This window comes from Ammospiza caudacuta, chromosome 8, assembly GCF_027887145.1.
Source record: "Ammospiza caudacuta isolate bAmmCau1 chromosome 8, bAmmCau1.pri, whole genome shotgun sequence".
In the NCBI taxonomy this organism is placed as follows: domain Eukaryota; kingdom Metazoa; phylum Chordata; class Aves; order Passeriformes; family Passerellidae; genus Ammospiza; species Ammospiza caudacuta.
The window spans coordinates 24141179-24166250 of record NC_080600.1 but is presented as its reverse complement, the minus strand read 5'-3'; the positions used below and the strand labels follow the sequence as shown (position 1 = coordinate 24166250).

Genomic DNA, 25072 nt, shown 5'->3' with positions numbered 1-25072 from the left:
ATGAACAATGAAATATTCAAAATTAATACAGATCAGAACAAGCCAGTGTTTTTACACTAAATACTGTTTAATATTCCTTAATAATTATATTTTTTTGTATCTACTATTAATGAACTTTATCTGTTTAAGAAAATTCTAAAAGCATTTTCAACATTTTCTTAGCAGACGCTAAATCAGAATTTCTATTTGCTACAATATCACTTTAAAAGTCTATATAAAATTAATTTTAATCCATGTCCTGACAGGGCAATTTCTCATTGCTCAACTTCCTAGTACCAGCACTGTTCTTCACAGTGCAGAAACAATCCAAAACACACAAAGTCACATCAGCATTCTATTGAGTCCCACATGCCCTAGCAAATAGAACAAGGTGGTTTGACAATCACAGATACTGCTTAATCCTTCTGGATAAATAGAAGCCAGCAAATTTAAGCATCTTATTTAATTTTTGCACAATATTGTGGCATTTATTTTAACAAAATGAACTCTAAGGCCTAATTGATTGGTTTCCATCTGTAATTGAGAGAAAGATTTTCAAAGGCATGAAAGCCTATTAAGAGCATTTAATTGATTTTTGGAAAGAGCTGGGGTCTTGATGCAGCATTTAGTGCAGTCAGCAATGAAATTTCCATTGATTTAAATGAGAACAGGTTCATACCTGCAGACACCTAGCTGCTATTTATGCATTTCACAATAGCCCCTCCATAGCTAGAGATTTCTTCCCTTTGTTTTTGTAAAAATAATCTACACACTTTTTTACATACACTCAGTACAAATTACTTTATATTAAAAGAATAAAAAAGTCACCTTTCCAAAGGTAATGAAAATTTTAACACTGAAGAGTGAACACAGTGCAACTGCCATTCAGTTTTATGATGCCTCTCTTCACTGAAGTCAATGGCATTATTTATGAGTAAAACAACCAAAATGCTGAATATGTAGTTGCTAGGTACTAAGAAGACTACTCAAACAAGTTTGAGTAATTATACATAGAACTATGGTGTTACTGCTGCAAAAGGGAGAGAAATGCTATGAAATATTCAATTCTATCAATAAATGAAACACTGATTTTATTCTGGTTTATTTAGCAAAGAAATGCAACAGAATATTTTAAAGTATTCCTGTCAAAGAAATAAGGCTTTTCAGAGAATTGTCTCACAGATATGTGCAAAGATCAAAAAGGGGTGGTGGTGTTAGCATTACAAATTCATTTAGATGAAACAATAAGATAATTAGGTGTAAAAAATGCACAGTCTTATGTTCAATGCAGTAAAGGATCAATTTCATCTAAAGGCAAGTGGAGTGTACACTGTATCATCTGATCCAAAGGAGTGACCTTCTTGATTCAAATGCAAAGTGCCTGTGCCTATTGCAGATGGAATTTACCAGGACAAAATGTTCCATAGAAAGATTACATTTCCACTGGGGCAGAAAGGTATTTGTCAGTGTCTCATTACAGCTTTGATACAAACATCTTGGATTTCAATTAGCTTTGAGATAGAACAATAAACCAGCATTGAAACTACAGACAAACCTTTGTTTCTTACACCATTATATGTGGATTTTTGTTTCATTTGCAATAAGATATTGTAAGATTTCCAAAAGAAATAAACAGAAGTAAATAACATTCCAGCCATTTTAGTGTCAGCAGTATCACTTAGTGACTGTCTGTGTGATAACTTTGCACTAGGAGGTGAGGGTGACATAATTTACATTTCTTCCAGCACAAATGAAAAGTGCTGAATCCTCTGAACCGTGAGTGTCCCATCAGTTCTCCCACCCTCACTGTCCCACCTCCTATTATTAACATGGCATATCCACTCTGATGCTTTTGATCCTTTTCTAGGAAAAGCAGTTTGCCTTCCCCGTGGAAATAAATATGAAATTTGCTTTAGTGCATATCAGGAGTTCAAACAACGGCCCATCAAAATTTCCACCCTATTGAGGTCATATTTCAACTCCATAAATTTAGAGCTTGCCTTCACTTAAAATGCTTACTTCTAAATGCTGTTTGATATTTAAGAAAACTTGGTTCTCCTGAACTGATCATGGGACTAAGAGAAGGAAGGGCAATTTTTAACCATCAATTGAATATCTGTGACTGATCTTGAGTTAACTCCTGTAAAACTCTGTATAGTATTTGTCACCTTTACTTCACACCTGTGTCACAAGGGTAACTCTGTCAGCTTCTGAAATGTGGCAGGAAGAAAAGCTCAGAAACCACACAGGTATGATTCAGTTGTTGATCTCCTTGTCAGGACAAAAGTTATGAACTATTCCATGCAGATATGATTTTAATAACACTCCAAATTATATATTATATATATATATATATATATTCCACTCAAAAGGCTTCCTTCCAAATACCAAATCACATAGCCTTAGCAGTAAGGAATATTGCTATTGAAATCAGGTCACTTAATTTAACACACTGAGCAACTAAGACTAAGAGAAAATAAAGATATGTTTGTAACCTGGTAACCAGTGACACAAACTGTGTTACCCAGGGCAAAACACTGCTTTTCCTCCCCTGATATCAAGGTAAAAAGACAAGACTTAAGTCACTTGACCACACAATTCCAGAGCAAAGTGAAAGAGCTGGAGAAATGTTCCTTTTAAGATTAATTTTTTCATGTACTAGCAACAAGCTTTTTTGGCTCAGAGAAAGAAATGCTACAAAATGCTAGATTTATCAATAAACATAAAAATTAAACCCAGAAAATCATAAAATCTCATGGATCTGAATTTGTTACTTCCTCTTGGACTCTTAATTGTTGTCACAGATATATCACAACAGCTGATCAGTACCTGTCTGTGGACATATATGATCAATTAAGCATATAGAACAGATGTTTTATATCACTCCTGAATTGCAGCCAGTTTTAGTATAACTAATAGTGAGAATTCTCTATTACTATAGTGAAATTACAAATAATTTTTGTGATTCATGACAGTATTCCTTGCATATCACACATTGCCACTGACTTTAAAACCAGCCATAAATACATTTTGCTCCTACAAACACGTCTGTAAATGTGTTGAGCTTGGTAGCATTAGAGGCATACACAATAGGAACAAAACTAATGCTGTTCATTTCTTGCCATATTGCTATAAAAAATTAAACAGGTTAGACCATGCCTTGTATATGTAATACAGAACAAAAACTACCAAATTATATGTGCAGATTTGCTCCAGAAGAATATATGTGTGTGTATATATATACATACATATCTATATATGTGTGTGTGTGTGAACCTGTACAGACCTCAGTCAGTGTCCATGTTTCCCATGACACCTGGTTTTGAGAGTCAAGAAATCCAATTTTTTCTTCAATAAATGCTTTTAACCACAGGTGTCATCTCCACAGGGCGTGACAGATGTTATGGTTCATCTTTCCATTGAGTCAAATCTTGCCATCTCCTTTCTGCTCAAGTGCTTTGTAAATATGGAGCTTGGCTTCTGCTAGTAATAAATGCATTTTCAACTATCTATTGCCTTGCAATTTCTGTTAAAAATAAAGATTTAAGCTAAGAAGTAGGAGATATTGTGAGAATAATTTTATATTAAAAAATTGATGCTTATGTCTTTGCTTCATAGTTTAGCTGCACTCTGAATTCATGTAATTTTTCAGGGGTTCTTCCAACACATTGGCAAGTTTCTTATGAAAGAACCAGAAAAGGAAAAAAAATTATTTCTGTTTTTAGTAAAATGACTCCAGGTTTTTTTTTAATAGCCCTTACTGATGCTGTGAGTCAGTGACTCATCTAAGCTCATAACAATGTGAAAATACTAAAATTTAACTGTTAGAGCTAACAGTTAAAATAGATAAAAAGTGCACACTTTGCCTCCTTATTTACCCTCTGATCTTTTTGGTTAGTAATGCTAACATAATCCATACAAAAGGAATCTGTTAGCATCCTAACAAATATTCAAATGTATTTTCCTCTTTTGATGAGCACACAAACTTCCATAAAGGTCAGTAGAGACAGGTGCACAAACCGAGGGCAGAATATAGCCTAGCATACATACACCTGAAACTACACTTGCCAGGAATAACTATTTGTAGATCCAGTTATTGCAAATAAATTATTCCAATTCTGTAATAGCAGAAAAATTAACCTGCTCTGGGGTTATAGCCTCCAAATGCTTCACTTCACAGGGTGTTGTGAACAGCAGTCTTCCCTACAACTCTGCTTTGGCAGGCACAGTTCTGGCAGATCAGCAGGCTGGGGGACCCTGCACTCCACTGAGACAGAAGCCAGCAGCACTGGCCCAGCAGTTACCAAAAACAGGCACAGGATTCTGATAGAGGTTTCCACTGGATACAAAGGACAATATACTTATTTATTTAGGACGAGTGGGAAACAGCAAAGTCACTTGCTACCAGTTTGGAGCTGCATCAAGATGAGCGATGCAAGTTCACTCCAGCAGGACGCTCACGGTGGGATCCGCCATATCGCCAGGGCGGCCCAACGCCACCGGCTGCCGAGCACCATCTGCGGGGGCCATTTCGTCACGGCCCGACGCCCACACCGCACCAGGCTCTTACACTCGTTACCGCCAGCTCACTGCAGGGATCATGGCTACCGGCCGCACGTGGGCCCCGCGGTTAAAACCACACAGTTCCACCGACATGACTGGTTTTCTCGCTCGGCTGCGAGAGGGGCCTAAAGTGGATTGTCCCTCACTGCCCGGAAGCCAAAGCAGAGGCGAGGGCGCTGCCCCGCACAGGGATCCCGCACAGGGATCCCGCCTGAGCCCGCCTTGCTCTGCCCGGCCGGGGCCGCCGCCGAGGCGTCCCTGAGGGGGGCTCCCCGCGCGCCCCCGCCCCCAGCGAACAGGGGCACGGCGCGCATGCGCGCACGCACTCCACGGCAGGCGGTGGCGCTCGCTCCCCGCGACCTGCGGACGCCGAGTGCAGGGTGCTAGCGTGTCCCCACTCCGGAAGACTACAACTCCCATCATGCAACGCGCGGCAGCGCCGCGGCCACGCCCGGGGAGCATCGCCGACGAGAGCCTCCCAGCGGTGCGCGCTGCATGCCGGGTGTCGTTGTTCTCTAAGCGATTTCGCCAGCCAGCGCCCCGCCAGAGGGGTGTGGCGCCGGGCCTCGGGAACGGCCCTGTTACTGCGTCGCTTCGCGCTCGTTCTCCGTGTTAATTCCTTTCCGATTGCCGGCCCTGACGGTGTGGACGAGTGGGGTATTGGGTGTTTCACTGCACAGATCTCAGTGTCCTTCCGCAGTTTACGCAGGTTTCCGCGCATTCCGCAACGCCTTCGGAGCTGGTTTGACCCTCGGCGTGTGCCGTCGGCAGCCGCCTGCCAGCTGTCGGCGCCTTTGTGCGGCGGCGGAAGGGGCGCGGGGCCGAGGGCAGCGGGCGCAGGGCAGGAGCCGCGGGCAGGTGCGCGGGGGCCGAGCCGGGGGCAGCGCTGCCGCCGCCCGGTGGGAACGCGCCTTCCTTCGGCCTCGCCCTGTGCAGCGAAGGCTGTGGCAGCCGGGTGGGGCCGGGGGCGGCCCGGCTCGCTGGGCGGCAGAGGCCGGGAGTGCCGCCTTCTCCCGGGCCGCGGGGCGTGGGGCGACCCTGTCCGGGCTGCCGGGCTGGGGTTTGGGTGAGGACTTTGGTGCTGGCGGCACCAGGTGCGCACCGCGGTCGTCTCCAGGCGGGATGGGCTGGGCTCCCCCCCCTCCCCTCGGCTCCGCTCGGTTTGTGCTGCCGGCACTGCACGGGCGGCGATCCATGGTGTGACAACGCGCTTTCCTGCTGCTGCTTTAAAGGGACACGGGAATGCCATTGGAAAATGCTGACAGTGTGTTATTTATTTATTAGCACCTTAGTGCTAACAGACGACATGAAGGAATACACGCACTGCCTCCGGTATACGTATTACTAGGATGTGGGGTTAGGCGTATGAGGCTTGCAACATTTTGCATCCCTTTCTGTGCTTACCTGTGCTATGCAAACACTTGCAAGCATTCTTTATTTTGAACTAGCACACAGTCACATTACCAACGCCTAATCTTGTATCCTTATTGTCAATCTTACTGTAAAAGCATTTATAGTCATCTAATTTGTTATAGGACTACTTGTGCATTTTCTTTGCTGACTTGACTTTGCTTAAAAACAGTAAAATTAAGTTCTTCTTCACCTAGCACATTCACAGTTTCTCTTACCTGTGTTCGAAGTCTTTACGAAGTTCTAAACTTACAGGGTTTTTCACCTTTCATTGTTGACCTTGTTTGTATTTGCGTTAGTTACATAGAAAACTTTTTGTAGCATTTTTGTCCTTAAACAATCCACCAATTTATTAGTAGGCTAACAGTTTTGAAAAAAAAGTTATAATGCATGTGTTTTACAGTTTTCTTTGACCACACATTTGTACTTACATGCCTTATCATTTGTAGTAATCCTACTAAATGTTTTAATAAATCTTTACTTTGAATCATATAATGCTCTGTGGAAGGATATATATCTTGCATCCTGTTAAGTTATAGCATGCCAATATTTAGCTGTTGAAGTGAAAAATGATAGAGAAATATTGTCTTGCTGCTTTTCTTGCTGTTTTCAGTCTTGCAGGTGGTTTTGTAGCTGCAAAAATCTTATGGCAAGATCAAATAGTCACATCAGTGCCTAAGGTTTTTTCAAAGTAGTTCCTTCAAAGAGCATCAGACCTACCTTAGAAATGGATGCTGTCATCATGTCATGGTTCTATCTGTTTGTTTTAAGTCAATCACTTTAGTATTGAGAATGTGTTAAGTGAAAGTCAAATAGAAGAAGGAATGTGGGTTTTTTCAGTTATTGTTGACTCAGGCTTCTGGTAAGCTGGTTTTGGTAAGCTAGGGTAATTTCTTTGAGGATAGCCTCTGGAAAGAAGAGCTGCTATATTGAAAAAATGTAAACAAAACAAACAAACAAAGACTACCAAAAAAAGCCACCCAAATAAAAGCCAAACAGTGACATGATTTCTGTTGCTCAGTGTTGCAGCCATGTCTGACAAAAGTGAGCTGAAGGCGGAGTTGGAGCGCAAGAAACAACGATTAGCTCAAATCAGAGAGGAGAAGAAGAGAAAGGAGGAAGAAAGAAAGAAGAAAGAAGTAAGAAATAATTTTCACTTTGATTTGCATATGTTAATTGCCTGAAGTTTAAGACTACGTTCACATAATCTACCATTTTCTGTGTCCTGTTCAGGGAGTGTCTGTTTAATGGTTGGTGCAAATATAAATGTAGCACTTTCATTTTCTAATAATGTAAGCACCTACTCTTTTCTTTTCAACTGTCTGTATGATAAACTGGATTAAGAAAAAAAAATTAAACTTAGTATCTTACGCTAGCATAAAGTTCAGATTTCTAGAACTATCTCTGCATGTGACATCATTAATCAAATCACTGTGATCCGTTGCATGAAAGCTCTGCTTAATGAGTTGTGATAGGTCTAATCTAAAGAACTCATTTCTGAAATACAGTTCTGAGGATGTGTGTAGGAATTATCTGTCAGTATTGTCATTGTACAAACAATGTGCTGTGTTCTTCTGCTGAAGAAGAACATAGCCTATCTATAGGCTGAATTTTAAAATGAGCAATACTCAGGATGTATATGGTGCTTGTGTGTTACATTTAGTTTGTTACAGTCTTCTGGATTTCTCACTGCTCAGTACATGATAATCAGGGATAGATTACTGTTTCTCCTGAATGTAAATTGTATCTCATGAAAGAAACTTCTACTGGTATGTTTTGGGTACTTTTTTCATTACTTTTCTGTGTTTTGGTTATGATCTAGTTGGTGTTCTAAATCAGCATATGACTGAAGACTGGGCAGCTGCCAACCACATGATTCAGACAGAAAGGAGAAAGAAATAGCTCAAATTATGTCCTAATGACCTTGTAGCAGTGTATTGCCAGAATTGCTTTTTTAAAAAGCAGCTAACTAAGAGTAGAAAGATACAGAGTGTCTGGCATCTTTTGCAATAGAACTTGCACTATTTCTAAATCAAAGAGGGTGGGGGTGTATTTTTTTATATCTAGCAGATAACACAAAGAAAACTACTTTTCTTTGACACAGTTCTTATAATTTTAAAATAGGAACCACATGACTATCTCTAAAATACTTTTACACCCAGGTACAGGATGGTTTTGTCATTATTTGCATTTTACAGTGCTTAGGATTAGTGTGAAAAAAGCTACTCTTAATCTTATAAAGTGTTAGTCATTTTGGCAAATACACAGACCCTTTTTGTGTGTTTATATATGTCCTTTAAAGACAGTACCAAAGCTTTGGAACATTATTCCTGTCTGTTTACTTTATCTGCAGAAAAGAACAATCAGAATCATTGAAATTGAATATCTAATAGAGTTAATAGGTTTCAGTATTAAAAAACCCTGTGGGGTCTCAAAATAAATGAAAGGTTATAGACTGTAATTTATTTATTAAATAATTTTTAGACTGACCAGAAGAAAGAAGTTCTTCCAGTACAAGAAGAATCTGATCTTGAAAAGAAGAGAAGAGAAGCGGAAGCTTTGCTTCAGAGCATGGGGTTGACATCTGAGTCTCCTGTTGGTAGGAATGTTACTGTTTGTTTGAAATAAATGCTTGGGAGATTTTTTTAGTCTTTTTGGGGGGGGGGGGTGAAGTGTTTTTTGGGGCTTTGTGTTGTTTTTTGTTTTGGTTTGGGTTTTTTGTGGTGGTGGGGTTTTTTTTTGTTTGGTTGGGGTTTTTTTGTTTGTTTTTTTTTTTGTTAGGATTGAGGTATTTCTATAACTAACAATAATTCTCTGGCCACTTTTTCAGGGGTTATACATGTCTGGGTTTTATACTCTTTTGTCCTTCATGATCTGTTATAAATGTCAAATGGTATGCCTCAGTACACATTACATAACATTATTTTATAAAATAACGTCATTTACACTTAGTGGATTATTTGAAGTATATTAGTTAAAATATCATGTATGCATTTTCTTATCCCCTCCTATTTTTCATGCTCATTATTCTCCTGTATTTTTTTCCTTACTCTTTTCCACAATGCCAAATTTTAATGCTGATATTTTTGTATGGAGTTGGCTTTTTTCTTTTCCTCATCTTTCACACCCTAGTTTTTCTTATCTCAAATACCTGACTGACTTTGATGGAGGAATAAAAACATTAAGTATAAAAATTAGCTTCCAAGAGTGATGATTGGTATCTGTGCAGCTCTTGGATGTGGTTGCATATTGGTTCTTGCTTTTTGCCTTTACTTAGGCACATCCCTATGGAAGATGAAAGCAAGGAACATGATAATGCAACTCTGCTTTTTGTCTCCAATTCTGAAATCAAAGCAGTTTAAAGCTTATCAGTTTGGCTTCTTGGGGCTCTGTTCAATTGGGTTTGTAAATAAAATAGTAATAATTTCTTACACATATATCTGCGATTATATTTTCATAATTGCTTTTGTGTAATCCTCAAGTGTTCAGAAGTGAACAGCATTATAGCTGCTCAGATTCCATCAGCCCCAGCAGTCATTTTTGGTAATTCAAATGTTTTAGTAGTTGAGAGACTCCATTTGGCTGTGTTAGCACCAGTGTGCAGCTGTTCAAGAAATCAGTTCTGACCAGCTACAGATTTTCTTTGCAAGACTGATAGTTGAACAGTTCCCTTGCATATAGTGTGCCAAGGCAGTTGATTAAATTTTTGTAGGAATGTATGTGGTTGTTGATTTTTTTTCACATCTGGCAGAGAATCTGAAAGCCACAGAATAGCCAGTCCTCAAAGCAGGTTAATGTGTATGCTTAGAGTAGGTGTTCATGAACAACTCAGAGGTGCTGACATGCGAGAGTGGGGCACACCCCTGCATGTTGTGTTTAATTCCACTGAGCTGCTACTTAATCACACCCTTCAGTGTACACAGGGAATTCAGTCTGTCTCTTTTCGAGATAACCAGGTCTGATGTTGATCCTTAATCGAGTTTCAATGTCCTGCTTGCCTGCAGTTAGCATGCCAAAGGCTCAAGCTGCTTTTCTGCTGACTGGCAAGTGCAGTGATTGTGTGCCTGAGGTGATGCTGACTCGTGGCTGAGCTGCTTGGTGTGCAGCTGAGGTACCTCGTGCTCACACTGTCAGTGGAGGGGGGTTGCTTGACATTAGATTCTTTCCTAGAAAATTGTGTTAATTCCTAAGGCACTTGCTGTGCTGTTAACTGCTAGAGAGAGAGCACTCTGTTACAGGAGAAGGGACTGTATCAGTGTTAGTATGTTTTGATATCTCCCATACTTACTATATAAGAAGCCTTAAGTTAGTGAACCAGAATTATTTTCAAAAAGATTTTACAGTTTAATCCTGTGGGATAGGTGAAATTCCATCAGGTCTTTTCGTAAGACTGTTGGTCCTTCGGTGGGAGTCGGCTCAGTTTTGGGCAGGGGTTCCCGGGAATCTCTTTCCCCACAAGAGAGCGCTGCAGCACCAGCACTGGCCCCGCGACCTCGCCACGTCCTGAAAATGCGCACAGATGGCAAAGCCAAGGCCTGGGGCAGCTCCTTGGCTCTAGATTCACCTGGCGAGCATGCGTTAAGAATTTATATATTCTCACATGCCCCCGGTTGTATAAGTACAAAGTCTAAATGTGTGTATGTATGAATTTATGAAAAACAACTCAAGACCTATAGAAAAGGTCTCTCCCCTAGGAGGAATGAAATTTTTAATAAATTGAAGAATTCACTGTTACTTTGGTAAAATTAAGGGAGAATTTTTGTCAATCAGAACCATGTCTCTGTTATGAGATGGGGTAGAAAACTTCTTTAGAATTCACAATATACTTGTGATTTCTAAAAATTCTGTAGAAACCTTGCAGACCTAAATTCAGAGTTCTCTCTTAACTCTTGACAGAGTAGGCGGCAGTTTAAATAATTTGTGTTCAGTTGATTAAAGGGTTTTTAAGGGTTGCTAAGTAGTGAATGGTTTACATACTGCTGAAAAAGGAAGCATATAAATACCTTCAAAACACCCTTGATTCTTGTGTTTAAACCCTAAGTTTCATTAAAAATGACCATTTCTAAAAAGAAAAGTTGAAAGAAATACCAAAGTAGCTTTGTATCAGATTGCATGATGTCATTCACTATATATCACTTCCAGAAAGAGTATTACTTTTCAAATGGTAAGTGCTGTCTTCATCTACTAGCAGGAAATGGACTGACACTTAAGAAGTTTAAATACAGTGGTACTAGACTGCATACTGTCCAGCAAAAAAAGTCATTCTCAAGACCTAATACTAGAAATGTTGTAATACACAAGATTTATGTTGATTTGATTCAACCTAGAACAAAAATAACAGGATGCTGTATGACACAGCCACTTTTTTGGTCCACAGTTTGGTGATTATATGTTTTGAAATAACATTGCCAGTTAAACATATTCATTGTCTAATCTTTAAGAAAAACTAATGTCAGAGCTGTATTAACAACTATTTTTTCTATATTTAAGTAACATGAGTCAGTGGAAATTACCCTTTGAAAATCAGTGTCATCATTTGTCAGAAGTTCAGTTTAAAAATATTTTTTTCAATTCATTTTCTCTTAAATGTCTTCCCTTCCATGTCTTTTTGTACGCTCCAGATGCATAAACACCAAACAATTGCATGAAAATCCAGCATGAATTGTTAACATTGTCTTTTCCCCTCTCTTTCTACTGTTCATTTTCATCCATGTTTTTTTTTCGTTTGCCATCACTTTTTTTTAATCCTTCATTTTTAATTAATTTGCAAACATCCTAAGCTGTGCCTCCTCTGCGGGTAGTAACAGCGGATACCTGTCTGTTTCACTATTTAGTCCCTCCTCCTACTTCTCCGTCCTCCAAATCCGTGAGTACGCCCAGCGAGGCTGGCAGCCAGGACTCGGGGGATGGTGCTGTTGGATCCAGGTATGTCACTTTCCTTGCCCTGTTCCTGTGCTCAATACCTGGGCTCTGAGTAATTAAGCTTTAAAAGAAATCAAGGTTAATTATTTTATTATAATAAAATGAGGTTACAGTGTTGAATCTGTCAGAAGTTACTGTTTTGCACAAATATTTTACTTTAAAATTTGAAATGCAACTATACTTCCTGATTTGAAGTTGCCAGCATTCATGTGGAGTTGTTTAAACTTGCAAGTTTGAAGTTAAATGAATGTACTGGGACAATAACAAACTCAAAAACTGTAACTTCTGCATTCTTCTCAGCTTCTTATAAAGGAGGATGGGTATGGATGATAGGCTATTTACTTTTTCCCACACCTCGTTAATCTGATAATAGGTGCTGTCTGCAAACTTTGCATTACTTCTGATTTTATTTTTCCCTTACTCAGAACCATATTTCTCTTTATTTTACTTCATCTGTGTAGCACAGTTACAGCACTTGCAGTCTTTTATTTTGTCAAAACATAACTCCATCTTTGTACAGCCATTGTTGTTTTGACCTTTTTTCAGTGCCAATACTTATTACATTTTTTTGTCCAGTTCTTTGAGTGGTTTGAGACATGCTGCTTTAAAGAAGAATCAGATAAATATTTCTGTTAAATATTTCAAGTGGTGATATATGGGTGATAATGCAGGAAAACACCACTTCCAAAAGGTATTTCTACTGTTTCCCATGCACAGTCTGCAAATAAGAGCAGTAGCTGCCTATTAATATTGGTAAGATATTCTCAGCAAGTGAAGTTCATGTACTTGAAATTTAGTAAGTATGCACTGTGGAGGAAGTTTAGTTAAAGCACAGTAACTGCAGTTATCAGTTACTGTTGCCATTTTGGAAAAGGAGTCAAAGGTTAGACTGCTTTGAAACATCTTATAAAAAGACTGCAGTAACATCTTGTGTGCATGTGGATTATGCATGAATAATTATATACATCTTAATCTGAAAATATTCAAGAGACTAATGACCTGAACAAAGGTTTCATGGTGTCTGTTTCTAAGTAGAAATCGCTCAGTTGAAACAGAATATATCAGACTTTTTGTTAAGAGTGCTCAGGTATGATCTTGTTTGCCTGTTATGTTAATTAACCAATATAATTGTTCCTTAATTGAGTGACAAACGAATTTTAATTATTTTAAATTGTTGTTTATTGCTTATTAAATTGTCTTTAAAAAATATATTTATATATGTGTTTATGTTCACTAGAAGAAAAAAAAAAACAAGAAGTATTTGATGATGACTTTTTAAAAGAAAATATTTTCTTTCCATTCACACCTAATTTAAATTCAGTATGAAACCATATGCATAGGCCACATACCTGGAATGGAATGGCACATTGTATACTGCATTTATTTCCACCTCATCCATGCACTGCACTCTGTGTGTTCTCAAACATAGTAATGCACTGTTGTATGCAGGAGTTTTCTTATTAAGCCTTGAGAAAACCCATATCCTGAGTCCCAAAAGCTTCATGCATTTTCAAACTTTAAATCTGTCCCAGGATTGTGATCTTTAAAGCATGGAGGTATGAATATACAGCTAAATTGAAGGCATTATGGAGTCCCTGTTGGAATCCCTTTGTTTGTTCTTCCACCAGTGGGTTCTTCCCTTGCCCCAGTAAATGGGTGTCTACATCCTGGTTTATTAGTACAAGTTCATACATTTTGAACATGAAAGTTGGACTCAATGATATCCCTTGGTGTTACACGTGGCATTTCATAGGTGACTCCTACCAATATGAGATATATTATAAATATATCTCATCACCTCCTCGATGATGCTGAATCTTGTCAGTAACTCTTTCAGTAAGTAGTAGAGCAGCACTCAGCCTGTGCTCCTGCTGTTGCTTCCATCTGTCTTGCTTAATTTTCATTAGTAAAGAGTCCTGTTTCCTAGTTTGATTCTGGTTCTTTCTTTTTTTTCCTCAGTCAAGAATGCAAGTCCAACACTCAAAAAGAATACAGCTGGTTTACTTTTAGGCTGATGAATGCTTCATAGAATTAGTTTAAAAACAGAAAATATTTTTAGATATATAGGAATTGTTAGGAAAGTGCCTGAATACAGAGAAATCTGGACATATGTGGAGGAATGGGAAATTTGTTCACTGAAGTTTGTAGATAAATTCATTTGACTGAAGGCAAAACAAACTGAAAACAAACAGTATTTTGCATTATTTTGGTACATATAGAAGAGGTAAATTTTATCTTAGAATGTTACCTTTATTTAAAAGAGTATTTCCTGTACTACTTGTTAGCTTCAACTATTTTAAAGGACAGTCCCTGGTCCCACTGAAGTAGGAAAATGAAAATAATGCTTTGAAAGCAGGAAAACTACCTCATTAAGGGCTAGATGTTAAAGAGGTGCAGAAGTTGGAGCATTTTATGTTTATAGCCTTTTCCCCAAGTTCCCCTCAAACATGATTGAAAAAGTTGAGAAAATATTGGACAGGTATTGTGGTGATGCAGCATCTGTATCTGAAGCTAAGGTATTCTTTGCAACATGAACGTTGGGATGGTGGTTTGGTTTTGTTTGTGGTTCTACAACATATAAGCAATACCCAGCTTCAAGTCTCAGGGACCAAATTAAACCCTTAAGCTTAAATCTCTTTGGTCAAAATAGACAGCAGAGATCTAATGAATAAGTATGCTCAAAGTAATTAACTTCAGGCTAAAACGATGGGTTCTCTAATGCACAAAAGAATGGGTTCTCTAATGTACAAAAGATATGAAAAGGTTTTGGAGATTTGGGTATTAAGCTGTTGCTGTGGATGCAGTTGACTGGCTATATATGAAGATGGTGGATTTTTAATTCCTAATTAAGTTATGATTAATAGTCCTAATGCACACTTTGCACTAGAACAAGGTCGTGCATGGCACACCCATATTTATGAGCTTTTATGGCATTGTGTGTATATTTTTCAGGTCAACTTTAACTTTAGAAATTCTGCACCTAGTTAATAGTTAATAATTAGCATGTATGGGATAAAAATGTAAAATGGTCTTTTATTGACTTATCATAGTAAAATAGTGCATATTCTTTTTTTTTTATTCAGAAACATTATTTTTACAAATGCAGATAACGCATGTAGGTTAATCTGCTAATCTCTTACAAGTGTGTTTCTAAAATTCTGCCTAAGCCTGATAGCCAGTAGACTAGATGAAAATTTCTGAAGAAGGGATGAAGGCTAGAAATGACGGTGGAGGGAATATTGATTTCCCCCTTACTATTTCTTCTAGTACAACTTGAAATGGATCCATTCTGTTTGTTTTTCCACGTGACTTTGAAACATATTATTAATATAAAGCCCAAAATTTATAAGAGATTTTAAGTGTCTTAGATGGAGTTGGCTCTAACTCAGATGACACTTGCAAGCCCAAGGCAGTGCTTAACCCATAATTACTGCAATGTCACATCTTGGAAACTCTAGCAGTTCTTTATCCCAGTGGAAATGCTTTTTTTGCCCCACTACCAAAAGGCTTATGTGTTGATTCATTTCCTTTACCAATATGACTGTTTCCTCCACATATTTACTGCTCTGGGCAAGTTTATGTTATTGTAACAAATCTGTCTTCATATAACTTGAAGAAATCTGAACATATTTTGAAAGGAATTTCAAGTTTTTAATGGTTCTTATCAGTATTTAAAATACTTACATTTGCCTTTCATTAAGGCAACATTTGTTTGCAGACCTTTAATTTTCAACCTTTAAAATAATTTAATTCTTTGCTAATAGCTCTGAATTCTGTTTGCTTCTTAACTTTTGTATTTACTGCATGTGTTATTGCACTGAATGTTTGCTGAATTTCCCTTAACTGATGTTGCATTACCTTGTTTCTTGTGAACAATAAAATAACTATAAGCTTGCTGTAACTCTAGAATTTCATAGTGTATATTTGCTTCACTAATCTCTGGCCTTTTTTGCTAATGCTGCATGATTGTTCAACCTGGGCTACCAGGACGCTGCACTGGGATACTGATCCATCAGTTCTTCAGCTCCACTCTGATTCCGATCTGGGGTATTGCATAGATTTCTTCTATTCCCTCTTTCATGTGCTTATGAATAATAAGTATGAGCATTTTTTTCTTTAAGACTTATAGTTGTTGTTGTTGTTGTTAAGAAACTGTTTTGTAATTAATAGAAATTCGCTGTCCCTAGAGTTAGCACGGTTTGCTTGCAATATAATTTAATATACATTAGATGCTTATTTCCAATAAACACAAGTTGTGATTTCTTTGAGTCTTTCTTTGAGAAAATATAAACTTTAAGAAGTCATTTATTTAAAATAAAAAGGTTAGCATGACTGTATTTAAAAACAGTCTTCTTACAAATATGTTTATAAAAGCTGTAGTTCATTATAAGCACTAACTAAAACCTGTATTGTGTGCTGAGAATTATGATTCTGCCCACCAAAACCTTTCAAAAGGAGTTACTCTTCTGCTTTTATCTTGGGAGAGGAGTGGATAAAAAGAAACTAAATCTGATATAGGTGAATTGTTGGGCCATTGCAGTATTATTACAGTACATACTGCAATTAGGTTTTACAGAAGGAACAATGCCTGAATTAAGGTTGTGCAGGTTTTGGAATATATATTGTGTTGTATGATGCTAGCTATATCTACCTTCATTAAAGTCAGAAAGCTCAGAGGTTTTCACTATTGTGCTCTGATATGATGTATTATGGTTAAATTATTTGTCAGTCTGAGCTCCAGGTCAGCCTGGCAGTTCTGCATTCTAGATAGTATCTTAGAGGTGGACAGAAAAGGGCAGCGAAGTTAAAAGACTACGAAATGCTTTTTCCTTCAGTATAACTAAGTTGGTTTTCAAGCTTTATAATCCTAGAACTGTTGCTGTACAAGCATGACTTGGGAGTAGATCTGTACCCCTGATAATAGAGATGTATAATATATGTGGCACTATTCTGGTCAAGCACAAAGAGCAAAAGTTTTAAATTATATCCTAATGTCCAGATATTTATATGTGCACATCTTCCTTTTTGCCACAGATGTATAAATAGTTGCTGATTTTAAATAATAATGATAAAACAGTTGTCATAATCGTGTGACTTGTTCACAGTTTCCCCTGGATTTAAGTTTGATTAAACAGTGCTGTGACTTATTGACTTGGGTATTATTCTAAGCAAAATGTGAAATAATAAAATTGGTTTTTTCTGATTTTTAGACGTGGACCTGTTAAACTTGGAATGGCCAAAATTACACAAGTTGACTTTCCTCCTCGAGAAATTGTTACCTATACGAAGGAGACACAAACACCTGTCATGACTCAGCCCAAGGAAGGTGAACGGTTAATTTATTACTATTAAGTTATTTTTAGTTTTTTGTAATATAATAATGATGACTGGCTGAATTAGAACTAGCACTTGTGATCTGGAAACTTAATAAGGTAAATGAAGGTTGATTTGTGAGATAATTTATATGAATTCTATTACTAAAGTTTTGTAGGTTTTGCTTAGCTTTTACTGTTGTTCTGCATCTCTCCTAACATCACTCTTGCTACTAATATGTGGTATTTTCACACTCCTACTATATATTCAGATTAAGCACCAAGTTACTTAATTAGCTGACAGCAGATAAATAAATGGGATATATTTTGCATTTATGGTGTTTAAGGATCCACATGTAACTTGGCAGATGGAGGACAGGGAGGTGATTTGAGGCAACTGGCATGGCTTTAACAAGGGTAACTCTGCCTGACCAACCTTTCGGCCTTCTACCATGGAGTGACTACATCAGAGGACAAGGGAAGTGTGCAGGGTCTGTTTGGACTTCTCTAAGGCCTTTGACATGATCCCCCCAGCATCCTTCTCTCTAAATTGGACAAAGATGGATTTGATGGGTGGATGTTAGGATAAGGAATTGGTTGAATGGTTGCATCCAGAGGTCAACAGCTCAGAGTCCTGGTGTTCATCAGGGACAAGTGGTGTCCCTGAGGGTCCATATGGGGACCAGTGCTATTTATGATCTTCATCACTGACATACAGAGGGATTGAGTGCACCCTCAGCACACCTGCAGGTGACACCAAGCTGAGTGGGGTGGTTGACATGCCTGAAGGCTGGGATGGCACCCAGAGGGACCTGGAGAAGCTCAAGAAGTGTCCCAAAAGAAAGCCAAACATATCCTGGGCTGCATCTTCAGCAGCATGGCCAGCAGATCCAGGGAGGTGACCCTGCCCCTCTCCTCTGCTCCTGGGGTGCTGCATCCTTCTCTGGAGGGGGACCTCACCCAAGGGCCTGTGGCGACTGGACAAGGGGAAATGGCTTTCAACTGGAAGGGATTAGATTAAATATCAGGAGGAAATTCTTTGCTTTGTGGGTGGTGAGGCACTGGAACAGGTTGCCCAGAAAAGCTGTGGTTGCCCCATCCCTGCATGTGTTCAAGGCCAGGTTAGATGAGGCAGTCTGATGTAGGGGAAGGCTGGGGGTTGGAATTAGATCATCTTTAAAGATCATCTTCCAACCCCTAACATTCTATGAATTTATTGAAGGCTGTGTATCGTACAACAAACTTAGGAATTAACCCCTCTACTTCTTAAGAATTTAAATTTTTACACCTGAAGCTTGTACTTTGAGTTTAAAAAAAGGAATTAATTTATTTATAACTTAGGCAGTGTCTGTTTTCAGCAATTGAACACAGGCTTGTTTTCAGTCATGACTTGTTTGCTTTTCAAAAAATAAATTTTTTCTGAAGAAAATATGGTTGGCTAGCAGATTTGCCTTTCAGTGCTGAAACACTTGAATTTGTCTGCAAATGAAAGTATTAGTCTTGACCTTGATTAGTTTGTGTGTAGTTCTACAACAAAATCCCTTGGTTGTTTAATATGACTGACTTTGAGTATGTGTCTATGTTAGCAATTTTAGGACCTAGTTCTACATTCATAATTTTGCATTTTTCTGCTCTTTGGTATGTGAACTTTTGGGTGTTTATGCAAGAATATATCTTTCAAACTTGGTTATTATGTGAGCCAGAGGATATGATTTTTCTCTTAACTATGTGTCTTTTCTATTCTTCATTTTATCTGTATCCCTGCACAGGTAGGTGTTTGGGGTTTTCCTGCTTTCATTTCTCCCATGCCCTCAACATTTCCTTTCTCTAATTCCTCAGGTTTGTTTTCCTCCCCTCTGTCAGGTTCATGGAATCTGAAGACTTAGGTCACAGTTTAGATACTTGAAGAGTTCTACTTCTGCTGCCTGCTGACAGTAGAAATTGCTTGGGATTGTATGATCTGAGTTTCACAGTAGATGGGCTGTAGTTGAGGTTTGCTGTAGTGGAGTGGAACAGTGGTCATCTCTATTTCTGCATTTACCAGAAAGTGGTCTCAATGCATGCATTGTCTCCTGATCCATTCCACCTTACAAATACTGATTTCTTGAGGGCCATCATAATTTTTAGAAATATATTTATTTCAAATGCTTCACAAAATTCACAGGTGTCTTTTCATCATTTCAGTGTTGAAGATCTTTTTAAGGTTTATCTTAAGACCACCTGAATACATTAATAACAAAGGTCTATGTTCCCATTTGAGAATGATATCTGAAAGATATCATTGACATAGGTTTAAAAAGAAAGAATAATTCTTGCTACATAGAAAAAAGGAGTTACTAGGTAGGATATTTCTCTTGGTAAAAAAAAAAATTTAAACTGTTTAAACAATTGGCAAAAGCAATATGCTGAATTTACAGGGTTCAATTAGATAAATTTAAATTCTGTAAAATATATCTTATTGATTCTTATTTCTTCTCACAGTCTGAGTGAGAAGAACTTATCTGGGTGCATATACTGTGAACAAAAATAGCCCTGGGAAGTACACTTGAAAGTGGAGCTTGCAACTGAACTTACACCTGCAGTAGCTTCCTTATCCAGCAGCAATTTCCATCTGAGCTGGGTTAGCTCAGTGTTCATAGCTTCTTATAAACTGAAGTAAACTGGACCCCTCATAATATATTGAGATTTTAAAGTGCTGTTGGAGATGTCGTTTTGAAAAAGGAGAACAGAAGCAATTTTTTATTAGGTATGCTCTGCTGTCATTCTACTTGTTTAGGTCCACTTGTGCAAAGACCTGATTTGGTGGGGGAGGACAGCACATAAAATAAAACCAACAAACCCACAGCAAAACACCAAACTAAATAGTTCTCTTTTTTTCAGTTCTGTGTGCTGCAGTGGTTGTGAGGTTACATTGTAAGCTAAATTAAGAAACATTCCAACTGCAGCCAGTCTGTCTGGTGAGACAGATAGGAAGTAGAAGTAAACCAGTTTTAGTTCTGGAAATATTTGGGGCAACACATACCAAGTGAGTTAAATAGGAGAGACTTCATGTCCTCAAATAAAACTAGGCATTTGGAAATGCCTGGTTTGGCTTCACATAACAGTTTAATTAATTTTGAAATGTGGCAGCTTCCTTAGGAGATGAAGGCATTTAGTGTTCTAACAGTTCTCACAACTTCCATTATTTTATTGCAGTACTAAAATGTCGATTTATTATGACCTCAAAGTATTTGAGAAACTGCCTTAGGGAAATTGATTCTTATATATTAGAAAACAATAAAATTGGGGTCTCTCCTAGAAATCAATTCATCCAAATAAAGATGGGTGTATAGGGGAATATGATTTTGTTCAGCTGTCACAATTAAGGCTTTCCAGGACTAACTGGGTATTTGCTGCTTAGTGCTGCTGTACAATACTGTGCATGTGCAATCACAGCTGGCTGCAGACAGTATTAGTGCATTAACTCTACTCTTTGAAGACTAATTGTCTGCTCACATCTCCAGGACACAGAATTAAAATATTAAGCAGAGTAACAAAAATATGATGTATAGGATTTGCTTCTTGGATGCTGGTACAATATTTTAATTTTAATATTTTTCAAAGAAATAATGGACCATTGTATATTCCTGTATGGTCCTTGTGGGTCCCTTCCAACTCAGAATATTCTGTGATTTTGTATTAGCTAGTACATGCCCTAAATGTACAGAAATACAGATAGGAAAACTTGATGTGAAGACATTCAGCTTAACAAAAGCCACCCATTTCACAGGTGATTTAACTTTGATTAACCTACTCTACAGCAACAGATTACTGAGACAACTGCAACCACACTCTACAGTGTCATTGCTAGCAAAGCACTGCTTTTCTTTCTGTCTTGCCAAAATACATCACAATTTTGATGTTAACTCAAAGTAAAAATTCAGTGGTTCATTAAATCTGTTTTTAGCATTCATTGGCAAGACATTTGTTTCTATTAAAGATTGTATAAAAATAGCAGCTACTTTACTGCTCAGTTTGTAACTTTAGATCCCCTGATTGCCTGTCAGAAACAACATGGAGTTAATTCCTTAGCATATTATAATGAATATTCATTGCTATGTTGATGTGACATAGAGTCCCATTTCCTGTCTTCGAGGCCCTGTGACTTTTCCAAGTCTTTGCAGCCTTTTTTTAATCTGAAATCTTATTTGGTACACTGACAATTGAAGTGGCTTAAAATGCCAGTAGATACAGTCAGTAATGAATAAGGTGGATGCAGTTATGGAGTGCCCTTGAGGTTTCAAATTTAGGTAGCTGACTTGAGATAAATACAGTGCGTGACAGTTTCATGGGTTCTTGACTTAGTAGACTGGAAGTTTTTCAGAAATAGTATGCCCAGTGTTTCAGTGTTTTCTGGGTAGTGTATTATTGTTATGCTAATTCCTTGCAAATTCTGGTGTCTGGCCTGCTATTAAATAAATTCAAGATGAAGGAGAGACAAGAAATGTTTGTTTTAATTACTTTTCCTATCTCTTTTTTTTTTGGTCCATAACCTTAATGATGGTGCCTTTTGTGAACTGTGAAAAAGCTTCCTGGGTTTGGAATAGAAAGCATTCTAGTTTTGGATAATGAGGTCAAGAACTTGTATATGTGGGGAATTTTTTTTAATTTTGGGTTTTTTTCCTCCAGATCCCTTAATAAGAAAGTTTCTGTGTGATTCTTCTTCAAAGAGAAGGTTTTAGATTTATGCAGTTACAGATAAATCAGTGAGATGACATGTTCACTTTCAGAAGTGAACTTTGAGAATATGAAATATACTTTGAGAATATTAAAATAAATGCTGTATCCTGCATTAAATGCAGTAGTATCAGCTGGCTGTATGCAGTGAAAGTACTATGAAGGAATTTAGAGCTCTGTATAATATATGCCATTTATGTTTCAAACATTAAAAGGCAGGAGCAATCAACTATATGATCTTTTGAATAAAATATGTAGATTAGAAGGTCATATAGCACTAAGGGGTTGACCATCTACATTTGACAAGAATTTGACTCCTGTCACTGAAAATGGTACTTAGAATCAGTGTAGTATGACTAATGGGGGGTTGGGCTGAAATTTCTAATTTGGGACTTTCAAAGCTAAAATAATGTATACAGGGTGACCCAAAACCAAATTTCTAAATTTGAAGGCATCGTTTAATTCTGCAAGATTGATTGGCAGGGCAAAAAAGAGGGGGATTTTGATCCAAGTGACCATAATTTGAATACATGATCCTATATGTGTTGTTCTCAACGTCATGTGTGTTAGCTCATACTGCATTTTTAAATTAATCATTGTTCACACCTGTAGTTATTTGACATGAAGAGTTCCCTTGTTTAAAATGGCCACAAGTTAGACAGTTTTCGCGTTCCGAATCCACTGTGCGTGCGAATCCATCGAAAAAGGAGCAGTGTCTTTCTTTGCGTGATTATTTTGCCCAAAAAGCTTTCATTTTTTTTAAGTATCACAAAAGCTGTAATTGGCATGCTTTGTAAGGAAGTGTCAATGTGCAAGAGAGTGGAGATCACTAAGAATTCTTTTACGGGTTCTTTCCCCTTTGCACCACCGCCTCCTCAGCAGGGTCACTGAGATCACTAGCTTTTCTTGAAATGGCCATTTTCACTGGCAGGTGCATTATACCCTGTATTTTCAGATTGTTTTTCCATTCTGAATGTTTGGCAGGTTGATTGCTCTGGCTGCATTGACGGAGAAAGGGCTGACAAATGCGGTTGGGCTGGCTGAAAAGACAGTGATTACTGTTTTCCTTTGTGGCTGATTGAGGCCCTTGAAAGGAAAGATTTTAACCTTCACCATTTGGTTCAAAAGTATGAGCATATATTGAAATCATTCATGCCATTTATCCTAGTTCTGTAAACTTGTCAGAACATAAAAATCGCTCAATTTCAAGTAATGTAGGATTGGCATACGTCATTATCATTTTGATTAAGTTGGAGTTTGTATTATTGTGTGCATTATACAGTGTCATTTAAAGCTTTCTTTCCTGCAGGTACAGTTATATTTTTATTGCCTATACTATGGAGTTAGAAAGATTTTCAGCCCTCTTTAAACCTATCACTATGTGTGTGGTTTGGCAGCTGGTATGGCCTACAAGCTGTATTTTGTTTGCAGGGTAAAGGCTTGTCTGTAGACCTCCTGGAGTGCTGGTAATTGCACAGGCTTGCCATTGGGAAAAGACATGATTGGAAGCAGTCAGGCAGAAAAATGTTGTGCCATCCCATTGCCACCTCATAGCAGAGAGACAATCCTTGCAGTACCATCTGGTTGTTGCTATCTAGTCAGCTGGCCTGGCTGCTGGGACCATGGCTTGGCAGCTGGTTCCCATCCCTTGACCACCCCTTTTTTTTTTACTCTTTTTGTGTGCATGCATGTGGATTCTGTTTTTTTTTTTTTACTTTTTGTGTTAGATAGATAACTTTGAACATGGGTCAGGAAGATGGCTGCAACAAACAAGCCTAGTCCCTGTTGAATACTGTCTCATTACTTGTGATGAGGCATGCAGCAGCTTCCTGCTGCCATTCCTTATAAGCAGATGACGTAGCTGTTTAACCAATAAAAACAAGTCTTTTCAGAAGCTTATTCTAGAAAGTGGATGAAGAAAAGCCAGCATATTCCACAATTCTAAGTAATTTAAAGGTATTTTCTGGCTTACAATATTCAAAGAATAAAATGTAGAAATGCAGAAAGTGATGTAAGCCTTGTCAGTATTCCTGAACATTAACATTTTATGTTATTCATTGCAATTAGGGAAAACACATTTTCCTGTAAAGTTTTCATTGCCAAACATGATACAGATAATGAGACTTGCATCTAGAATGACAGAAAAAATGTAATCTCTCTGCTATTATCTTTAGCAAAATTTGCCTCTCAGAATAGCAACCTGAAAGCTAATGTAAGCCATCTTCATGCCATGTGCAGACCCATTAGACTGATGCTTTCAGATCATAAGTAAGCAGCTGCTCTGTAGACTATTTTAGACATTTGATTTTTCTTTATTCCACAGCATTAATGTGTCAGTGTGGTACACAGAACACACATCCACTGCATGGTTCTGTGTGGAATCACAACTGCCTGTAAGACAGATTGCCACTTTGGATTCTTCACAATTTCCTGCGTTTCTTATTTCAGTTTATGCAACTACATAACTCAGTGCAACTGATACCCAGGTGGAGACAGTGTTCCAATGATATTTTGGTTTGTGATAGTGTTATCCTTGGCATTACATTTTAGAAATGCAACCATATTAAGCTACATGATACCATTTTACATCAGCTTATTTGAGATTCATATAGAATATTACTGTTCCCCTTTAGAAACACTGATGGTCTTACCATAATGTTTCTCCTTAGATGAGGAGGAGGAAGATGATGTGGTTGCACCAAAACCATTAGTTGAACCTGAAGAAGAAAAAACATTGAAAAAAGAGGAGGAGGAAGAAGGTACAGTTCCTCTCATGACATTCTGAGTGCTATAAAGAAAGTCATCAATACATTTTTAAACTTTTTGTTCTATTAATTTAAAATTAATTTTGTTGCTAAATACTAATTAGCCAGCAAAACATAAAATACAAAAATTATTAAAAACAATGATACTGTTTTTCTTTCTTGAAAAGAATTGGTGAAAGGGTGCAGTCCAGAAAATGTCTGTATAAATTTTTTTCAGCTGCCCCTCATGAACTCACAGAGGAGGAAAAGCAACAAATTTTGCATTCTGAAGAATTTTTAAGTTTTTTTGACCACTCCACAAGGATTGTTGAAAGAGCCCTTTCTGAGCAAATCAACATTTTCTTTGACTATAGTGGAAGAGACTTAGAGGACAAAGAAGGGTAATGTGAATGTTAAATAATTTTC

The 25072-nt window shown here is 37.9% G+C and overlaps 1 protein-coding gene across 5 annotated transcripts in view; it reads left to right on the top strand.

Annotated features, from left to right (window-relative positions):
- The first annotated feature begins 5027 nt into the window (after positions 1-5027).
- DYNC1I2 (dynein cytoplasmic 1 intermediate chain 2) overlaps positions 5028-25072 on the top strand; it is a 32883-nt gene continuing 12838 nt past the window's right edge. The window contains exons 1-8 of one of the 5 annotated variants that reach the window (XM_058809376.1): positions 5028-5184; positions 6974-7091; positions 8437-8551; positions 11787-11877; positions 15862-15921; positions 17085-17200; positions 24572-24661; positions 24885-25047. In XM_058809376.1, coding sequence (XP_058665359.1) covers positions 6984-7091; positions 8437-8551; positions 11787-11877; positions 15862-15921; positions 17085-17200; positions 24572-24661; positions 24885-25047 — 743 coding nt within the window. In that variant the 5' untranslated portion in view covers positions 5028-5184; positions 6974-6983. The other 4 variants (XM_058809377.1, XM_058809375.1, XM_058809378.1 and 1 more) reach the window with 4 other exon arrangements.